Source organism: Lycium barbarum, chromosome 1 (genome assembly GCF_019175385.1).
Source record: "Lycium barbarum isolate Lr01 chromosome 1, ASM1917538v2, whole genome shotgun sequence".
NCBI classification, from domain to species: domain Eukaryota; kingdom Viridiplantae; phylum Streptophyta; class Magnoliopsida; order Solanales; family Solanaceae; genus Lycium; species Lycium barbarum.
Genome location: NC_083337.1, coordinates 125840442 through 125850510, shown reverse-complemented (window position 1 = coordinate 125850510; position 10069 = coordinate 125840442). Strand labels below are relative to the sequence as shown.

The following is a 10069-nucleotide window of genomic DNA, read 5'->3' as shown; positions in this document are numbered from 1 at the left end:
AACCCGAAATGCAGCAGCAAGGTGTGGTTCACGAGGATCTTGCATAAATTGGCTCAAATGCTGGACGGTGAAAGATAAGTCTAGCCTGGTATGAGTAAGGTAATTCAACTTACCCAATAAATGTCGATATAGAGTAGGATCTGTAATTGGACTGCCCGTGTGAGCTTGTAGCTTGATGCTTGAATCTAGAGGAGAAGAAACAACTTTAAGGTGTAATGAATCAAACTCATGTAATAAATCAATCGTAAATTTCCTTTGAGATAAAATAAGACCATGAGATTCCCTAACAACTTCCATGCCAAGAAAAAATGCAAATTTCCCAAGTCTTTTATGTGGAATTCCTTATCCAGAAACAACTTAAGAGAATGTAATTCTGCTTGATTGTTCCCAGTCATTAGAATGTCATCCACGTAGACTGCAACAATAGAAATGAAATCACCTTCCTTTTTCACAAATAGAGAATAGTCAATTAAAGAATGTTTGAATCCTTTGAAACTGAGAGCAGATGTCAGCTTTGAATACCACTGTCTGGATGCTTGTTTAAGTCCATAAATGGACTTTTTCAGCAAACAGACATAATTAGGTTAGGGAGGTGAAATTCCTTGGGGATACTTCATATAGATTTCCTCATCTAAATCCCCATGTAAAAAGGCATTACTAGCATCTAGTTGAAAAAGACCCATCATTTCTTAACTTCCAAAGCCAAAATACACCTTATAGTTGTCATTTTCACCACAGGTGGAAAAGTCTCATTATAGTCCACACCATCTCTTTGAATATCTCCTCTAATTACCAACCTAGCTTTGAGCCTTTCAATACTGCCATCCGAGTGCTGTTTAACCTTGTAAACCCATTTACAAGGTAAAGCTTTCTTCCATGTAGGTAGAGCAACCACATCCCAAGTATTATTCAACTCTAGAGCTTCAATTTCCCTGTTCATAGCTTCTTGCCAGCCAGAATGGTGGGCAGCCTGTGCATAGCTAATAGGTTCTTGGATAGTAGAAACAGATTTAAGTATGTCTTGATTAACAGAAGATAAGTTACTAAACGGAAAGCATTCAACATCAACAGGACTAAAGAAACAATTTGCATTCATATCTGTGTGTGTGATAGCATTGCAGATATAATCTTTGAGATAGGAAGGAGTTTTTGGAATCCTAGAAGATTGTCTAAGTATGGTTTCAACAAGAGGTTCAGGAGAATTAGGAGGAGTGGAGTAAGGGATACCAGAAGAGGTAAGACTATTGATAGGACTAGTAGAAAGGGGTATAGCATTCTCATTAGTTAGTGAAGTAGGATCATTGCAATCATCAGAACTAGGATCAGAACCTTGAGATAAAGAGTCATTTGTTGAAATGGAGGCTGGTTCCTCATTAGTTAGTGGAATATTAGACTGTTGAAAGTAAGGAGCAGAAAACAGTTTCTGAGGATTGTGGGGAGTAAGAGAAGAAAAAGGATAAAATTCCTCATGAAAAACAACATTTCTAGACACTGAAATTTGCATAGTCTTAAGATTCAAAACCTTGTATCCCTTTTTATTGAAAGGGTAGCCTATAAAAACACATGGCAGAGCCCTTGGATCAAATTTGGATCTTTGACTTGGTAGAGTGGACACAAAACACAAACAACCAAAACATTTTAAATGAGAATACAAAGGCTTTGTTTTGAACAAAAGCTCATAAGGTGTTTTGTAGTGTAAAACTTTAGATGGGAATCTGTTTATAAGGTAAGTGGCTGTTAAAAGACATTCTCCCCAATAGGTGATAGGCAAGTGGGATTGAAATAACAAAGCCCTTGAGGTTTCAAGGAGATGCTTGTGTTTCCTCTCCACTACTCCATTTTGTTGTGGGGAGGATACACATGTGGTTTGGTGTACAATACCCTTAGATAATAGAAAATCTGATTGCACTTTACCACTTCCTAATTCAAAAGCATTATCTGATCTTATTATTTTCACTTGAGAATGGAACTGTCTTTCCACCATATTTAAGAAGGATTGCAATACTGAAAAGGCATTTGATTTTGTGCTTAATAAATGAGTCCAAGTAGCCCTTGTAAAGTCATCTACAATAGTGATAAAATATTTAAAACCATCATGGGTAGGAGTTTTGTACGGTCCCCAAGTGTCTACATGGATTAGATCAAAAGCAGATTTAGTTTTGATAGTGCTTAAAGGGAAAGGCTGCTTGCTTTGTCTTGCCATAGGACAGATAATGCAAGGAGAAGTAAATTTAGAACAAGAAGAAATAGGAACAATATTTTTCATATTACTTAAAGGAATGTGACCCAACCTGTAATGCCATAATCTCTCTTTTACATTTGGATAAAAAACACTGGAAAAATCAGAAAAAACAGACACTGAATTTGAACTACAAATGGACTGATCCTTAGGTAATTGAAAACTAGAACTAGACAAATAACTAGGTACAACCTTAGGAAAACTAGTAGAAACTGCTGGCTGATTTGACTTTAAGATATAGAGTCCTCCTTGTTCTTTACCAAGCACCAGAGGGTTCTTCAGTGAAAGGTCCTGCAAAAGAAAACAAGTGTTAGGTGTGAAGAGAAGAAACTTTTTGAACTGTTTGCACAATTTATGTGCAGATAGAAGATTGAACCTAAAGGAAGGTATATAGAGGACATTATGTAGGATAAACTTAGAGGAAATAGAGACAGATCCTGAATAGGTCACTTTGACCTTTTGGGAATTAGGAAGATTGACCATAATAGGCTTAGAAAAGGCTTTCAAATTAATAAACAAACTTCTGTTAAAAGTCATATGTTCAGTTGCTCCACTATCTATTATCCAAGAACTACTATTAACATTGATTAAGCAAGCATATGAGTTAAAGAACCTAGTCATACCAGCACATGTTAGATTTGCAGCAGTCTCGGTGGAACCTCCACTTGGCTGGTTCATTTTAACTTGTTCCAACAGCATCAATAGTTGAGAAATGTTGTCTTGACTCAAAGATTTTATCTCATTGTTCCCCTCTGATTGTTGTTCATCATCTCCTGAACTGAATGCATTGTTAGATTGAATAGCATTTTGAAGCTTTCTTGGCTTTGTAAACTTGAAATCAGTAGGAAAATCATGGATCCTGTAACACTTGTCAATAGTGTGTCCTGGTTTCTTGCAGTAGTTGCAGTAAACTGTGTTTTTCTTAGTGTCATATGCAGTTTTCTGATTCTTGTAGTCATTAAACTTTCTTGGTTGCTGATTAGTTACCATAAAAGAGGATGATTCCCCTGGGTAAGTAGGATTTGCATGGATCTCTCTTTGTTTTTCATCTTGAATAACTAGAGAGTAAGCTTGTCCAATACTAGGAAGGGGTGAAGATAACAAAATATTACTCCTTACACCTATGAAAGTGTCATTTAAACCCATTAAAAATTGTAACAATCTTTCATCTTGATGTGCCTTCACAGTCTTTTCTTTTGCACCACATGTACATTCACATCCACAGACAGAAAAAGTATTCATAGCATCCAGTTCATCCCGTAAGCTTTTCATTTTTGTAAAATAAGCAGAAATGCTAGAGTTCCCTTGTGTTAGAGCATTCAATTCTTTTTGAAGTTGGAATAATTTTGCCCCATTTGCCTGACCAAATCTATCTTCCAGGTCAGACCAGAGGACTTGTGCACTTTGAGAGTACAACACACTTTCAGCAATTTCTTTTGATAAAGAGTTGAGCAACCAAGAGAGTACCATGTTGTTGCATCTTTCCCAAGCTTTTTGGAGTCCAGAGTCAACAGCTGGAACAGTTAGAGATCCATCAATGAATCCTAACTTGTTCTTAGCTGAAAGGGCTATGATAACAGCCTTTCTCCAGCCTCCATAGCTTCTACCAGCAAAGAGAGCACCCACCAGGTTCATTCCTGGATAATCTGATGGGTGAATGTAGTATGGATGAGATGAATCCACAACATTAGTTGTAGTGCATCCTTCAGTCCTTTCAACAGAAGAAGAAATGTTTTCTGGTGTGGGTATTCCATCTCCAGACATTGTAGTTAGTATATAGATTCAGAAAAAAATTGCAGAGAAAAAAACAGCGTGATTGTAAATTAAGAGCAGAAAATAAGATTGCAAATATGACTAAAATTAGACCTGCTCTGATACCATGATAAAATAAATGAAGAACAGTGTATTAAAATTTCTTCTTGTATTTCTGAATGATGATTTCTACAATCTACTCTAGTATTTATACAAGTTTGTATGGAATCTATTCTATAACAGAATGGACAGGTGTACCATTTCTGTTGCTAACCTCCTAACAACTTTAAAGATAAAATACTGAATTTACAAATACATAAATGAAAATTAAAATACTATATATGTACAGCTAATACAGTATATAGCTCATATAGTATTTGGGCCTTCTCCTTCTGGCCATATGAAATAAGTTTGGTCAGCCCAATACTAAGTTTGCAGATTTGTCCTTAAGCCCAAATTGATGTAAGCCCAATGATAAGTGTTTGCAAAAGATAACCCTGACCTAATTTATTCCCAAACACACTTCGATCTTTCCTATGTTGAATGTCCGAACAAAACCTATCTTCTCACATCGTCTTCTTCCTCGATTCAACCATAGAAATTAAGAATAAAATTCCAACAGTCCTAATAACACAATTTGATATAAGCAACGCCAAAAAAAAAAAAAAAAAAATTAAAAATCTAAGATTAAGGTACTGATAAGTTGACTAAAAATCAACTTATCAATAACCAATGTACATCACCCCATGTCATTGCGGCTAACATAGTAACCACTAACTTTTAAGGACACACCTCTATAAATCCTAGCTAGTGACATTAACCAATAGAATGAAGCCTAAACCAGAAAAAATCGAATGCTAAAAGCAAATACATCTATGAAAAATCACTTCAAAATAGGAAAACAGAAAACCTTAAATCATATTTAGTAGGCATTTGGCCATGAAAATAAAATATTTTTCACTTTATTTGGTATTTTGGAGTTGGAGTTGAAAATGAAGTTGTGTTTGGTTATAGTTTTTGCAAAGAATATTTGGTTGTTTGAATGTATTGAAAGTGAAAAAAAGTGTAAACAAGTTTTTTTTGTGTGTTAATTTCCAAATAAAGTGAAAATGTTTTCCAAAAAAAAAGTGAAAAATTTTCATGGCCAAATAGCCCTATTAGAATGCTACTCCCTCCGGATAAAAAAAAGAGTCCACTTGGCCTTTTTTTCTTGGATAAAAAAAAGAGTCCACTTAGCAAATCAAGAAAGAATTAACCTTATTTTTCCATAGTTGCTCATATTAAGTGTTATATGATCAAATCCCAATGCCTATTTAATTAGGGGTAGTTTAGTCAAATTACCCATTTTGTCTAGGAGTTAGTATTTTCTTAAGGGGTATGCAAATGACTAACTGAACTTTTTTTTATCCGGAGGGAGTATTTTATAATCTAATGGTATTAGTGAAAGTCTTCTACACAATAAGCATGATTTAGTTCTTATTATTCGCTTTTTCCTTGTCCATCTCTAACCCCAACTGAATGCGAAAAAAGAAATAGAACCCGTTTGGATTAGCTAAAAAAAAGTGGCTTTTAAGCATAAGTGCTTAAAGTACTTTTTAAGTGCTGAAAGTTATTTTATAAATAAGCAGTTACGTGTTTGGATAAAAGTGCTGAAATTGAAAATAAGTTGTTGATGTGGTTGGTACACAAGTGTTGTTAAGCACTTTTTTTAGTAGTGAGGGTAATACTGGAATTAGAAAAAAATACAAGGGATAAAAAAATAAAATCGTTGGTCAAACTAAAATGACTTTTAAGCCAAAAAGGAAAAAGTTGGGGGTCCCCAACTTCTTATTTTTGGCTTATTTTAAGCACTTTTTAATTTATTTTAAGCATTTTTCTATTTTGTCAAATACCTAATAAAGCTAAAAGTGGCTCATCAGCTGGTTTGACCAGCTTATAAGCCAATCCAAACGGGCTCATAATTAAGTTATAAAAATATTCTCCAATTTTCGTTGACGAATGAAAGAGGTTTTTAGCTAAAATTATCTTTCATGTTTGGAGGTAAGTTCATTTTTATCATTTAAATATGCATGTGAGCACATATCATCTTTTGAATTGCTAAAGTTGAGCTTATTTGATCCAAATTTTAGGTTATATTTGTGTTCTTCCGTTAACCAAATGAAAACTTGAGGGACGTTATATGCTGACTTGTGTATATGTAAAGGATGAAAACGAACCTACTTCAAACATAAAGGATATACTGCCACGTGCGTGAGGTAATTGTAATTACGATATTACCCCTCTTTGGTTTATATATAAACGGTTCAAGCTCTAATCTTCGCCTAGTAGGGTTTTGGAGCTCACATCTCTTTGTATACACAAAAGAAGCCGCCGCCGCACATAGCAAGAGTTAAAACTTAGCCATGGTTTGCAAAAAAAAAACACCTAATCTTTTACGATATTAGCCATGTTTATACTGATTAATGATTTTGGAATTCATTTTTTGTTTGTGGGTGTTGAATTTTTTTTCAGTCGCTTGTTGCAAATGAAGAATTTCAGCACATTCTTCGTGTGCAAAACACCAACGTTGATGGGAAACAAAAGATCATGTTTGCTTTGACCTCTATCAAAGGTATTGGTCGTCGTTTCGCTAACATTGCCTGCAAGAAAGCCGATGTTGACATGAACAAAAGGTTAGCTATTTTAACTAGTATTTGTTTAAATGTCCATTTACACCCTTAGTTTTTGTATTTACCCTTTTAACTTATTGTATAGTCATTCCACTATTGGATATTATGTTTGCTAAAGAAATATTCCCTCCAGTCCATAATAAATGAATTTTGGGGGCCCAAAATAAATGAATTGTTCAAATTCCAAATATACACTTGTTATTTTTCCATAATTAACCTTCTTTCAAATGTGCTTTTCAACTATTTTAGCATTAAAAAGGGAGTATGTTTCAAGGCATGAATTGCAAAAGGGTTATGTTGTCAAATGACTCTTTGATTATTGTAATGAATTAACTTTCTTAAGGATTGTGACACACTCCAAAAATCCATTTATTTTGGACCGGAGGGAGTAATACTTTACTGTTGTTTTTAGGTGTGTTTATGCTATTGTTTGCAGAGAGTTATTGGTGTTTTATTTTTAGTTATTTTTGTCGTGCTGTAGTGTGCTTGGGTTGTGTGTATTTTTTGGGTCTTAATTCTCTATTAACCAATAGACTTGGGGAAAAAATAAATTAGATGCAAAAGGTTTCTTGCACTACATTGAAGACATATTCAACCAACTGTTAATTTGCTATTCAAATTCAGTAACAAGGCGAAATTTTGGTCATGATGCATATATAAAGATGATTGGGCCTAGAGTTTTCTCTATGGTGTTGTGCTAATTGATTTGTCTTATAACCTGATGCCACTTTGTTTTCTTCGGGATCAGGGTGATTATCTAAAGGTTGGAGAGAGTTGTTTGCAAAAAGGATGGCTCCGTTTTTCTGCAATTTTTTTTTTGACCTTCTCCTTTTTGGCGATGATTTTGAACAGGCCCTAACTTTAGTGTGTTTTTATATGTAGTACATATTAGGACAACTTCTTTCCGGCTTAAAAAACAGTAACTGAACCCAGCATTTCTTTGATCACATTTTCCCAAAAAAAAAAAAGAACAGTATCAAGCTGTTTCTTGAAATTTTCCTCGTAGTCTTATTTATTACTCTCACACTTACAATTCAAGTGTCTTACTTTTTCTTTTTAGTTTGTTTAAGAAAGAAAGCCTCTTTCTACATTTGGTAATTCTTTAAATCCGATTTTCTACAAGGCCACAAGATTCAAGGGGCATTTTGTTACATTACACACATATTTAATTCAAGATGACAAGATTCAAGAGTCTCTTATTTTCTTTAACGTCTTGCATTGTCAAACTAAAACATTTAAATTGAAACGAAACGGAGGGAGTATTTCCTATCCAATAAAGTGAAGTTGAGGCTTGAAAGTTTTCTTTCAGCTTTATGTCTTCAGGCTGAAAGTTTTCTGTTCATTGTCTTTGAGATTTCTGTCTAGGATTTCATCTGTACTTTGTTGGGCAGAACATGCCTTTTTCTGTCATAAGGGTAACATGAGTTAACAGCTCTGTAGATGGTTCCTGCTCTGTATTTTATCTCTTGAAATCTTACCCGAGATCTTTTTGCTAATCTGTTCTGTAGGGCTGGTGAACTCACTGCTGCAGAGCTCGACAGTGTCATGGTGGTTGTTGCTAATCCTCGTCAATTCAAAATCCCTGATTGGTTTTTGAACAGGCAGAAGGATTACAAGGATGGAAAGTTTTCACAAGTCACTTCTAATGCTCTTGACATGAAGCTTAGGGATGATCTTGAGCGCCTGAAAAAGATCAGGTAGTTTGCCACTCAATGCTGTTAAAATAATTCATTCAACTTTGATAAACAAAATAAAGAGAATACTCCCTGCATTTTGAAACTAAGGGAAACATACGGTCAACAAGTAGTAGTCAAGTACAATTTTTTTTAACCTTGTTTGTTTGTGCTTGCCTCCCTTATTACTTTATTAATTTTTCCTCTGGTGGTTGCAGGAATCATCGTGGTCTACGTCACTACTGGGGCCTTCGAGTGCGTGGTCAGCACACAAAGACCACTGGCAGGAGGGGAAAGACTGTTGGTGTCTCGAAAAAGCGTTAAATCATTTACTTGTCAGTTTGTTCGTTACATGCTTTCTTTTATGCGCTGCAGGAGATATATGTCTAAGATGTTTGTTAGGGATTCTGTACTGGTTATGTTTAAATTTTCCTGTTAGTGGGCTATAGTTTAATTTCTTTCTTTAGTGGAAAAAAGATTGCTTTGCTATATGATCAAAGTTTTGCAGATTGCTCTTGAATTAAATTGAATGAGTAGTTCCTTGAATCTAATATTGTGTTTTCAACTGTTTGAATTTTAGGGTTGGGGTTTGAATTCGAGGATGGATGTTTTTTCTGGGTTAGACTCGGGAAAACTAGGTTTTAGGAAAGCCTAATTAGTGCTTATGGCCCTGGAAACTTAAATTCATGTTGGCGACTTTTTTTGTCTGCTTTGACCTGTCTGACCTAGGTTGATGATTTTAGAATACCAAAATCTAAAACCTTTGAAGCATGTTTACCATTGGAGGCAGATTGTTGATGGATGCAGTAGTTCTTGACCTGTGTGATATATATGAAGAAATGTTTTATTTTTGGGGCCAGCGTGAAAGCTAAAATTTGTGAAGAATTTTTTGGTTCGACTAGTAACATCTAAACCTGGCAACCGGTTCCAACCGGACTGGTAATCGGTTAGGGAACCGTCCGGTTCCGGTTAAAAAACCGGAACCGCTTAACCGGTTCCGGTTTAACCGGTTTGAAACTCCAAACCGGTCCGGTTTGGAGTGGTTAAAACTTTTTTTTTGTTTTTTGTATTATATATATATTATAGTATTTATTAGTATATTGTAGGTATATTTACATATGTTATATAACTTTATAATTAACGTTTAAATATTTACTGACTAACAGACTAATAGCAAGTCAGCAATACAGAATAGTGCTTTTCGTATACATATATATATGTATAACTTAATATATATTCTATATATATGTACTTTATTTACTTACTATACTATATACTATATATACTTAATATATATACTATATATATTTATATACTATATATACTTATATACTTATATACTATATATACTTATATATGTTTAAGTATACTATATAACTTATATAAATATATATATATATTATAAGTATATTCTTAGTATATTTTAGGTATATTCCTAATTTAATAAAAGTAAAAATATGAACACAAGTAAATAGACGAAAGCTCAATGAGCCATATATTTTATTCATTCTTGGATAATATTTATTTGTAAGTTGTATTTTTTTTTAACTTGCAAATAATACATGAGTTGTACAAAAATAGTAGACTAATAAAATCACCAATTTTGAACCATTTCGTTAATTTCTCCCATATTATATTCGGTCATGGAAATATCTTCAAAGTCTTCCATTTGGTCCGGTCCACTAGCTATCAAATTTTCAATTTCTTCGTCTTCGCCTTCCTCCGCTTGTAAGTTT

The 10069-nt window shown here is 34.2% G+C and overlaps 1 protein-coding gene across 1 annotated transcript; it reads left to right on the top strand.

The window, feature by feature from the left end:
- Nucleotides 1–6313: 6313 nt before the first annotated feature.
- Nucleotides 6314–8884, top strand: LOC132637505 (small ribosomal subunit protein uS13z/uS13y/uS13x-like). The gene is made up of 4 exons (XM_060354587.1): nucleotides 6314–6396; nucleotides 6503–6663; nucleotides 8169–8357; nucleotides 8552–8884. The coding sequence occupies exons 1-4, from the start codon at nucleotides 6394–6396 to the stop codon at nucleotides 8655–8657; spliced, it is 459 nt and encodes a 152-aa protein (XP_060210570.1). The 5' UTR covers nucleotides 6314–6393; the 3' UTR covers nucleotides 8658–8884.
- The last annotated feature ends 1185 nt before the right edge of the window (nucleotides 8885–10069 follow it).

Coding starts and splice junctions, on each gene's coding strand:
- LOC132637505 (XM_060354587.1), top strand. Junction 6,664..8,168: donor GATGTTGACATGAACAAAAG/GTTAGCTATTTT, acceptor TCTGTTCTGTAG/GGCTGGTGAACTCACTGCTG. Junction 8,358..8,551: donor GAGCGCCTGAAAAAGATCAG/GTAGTTTGCCAC, acceptor TGGTGGTTGCAG/GAATCATCGTGGTCTACGTC.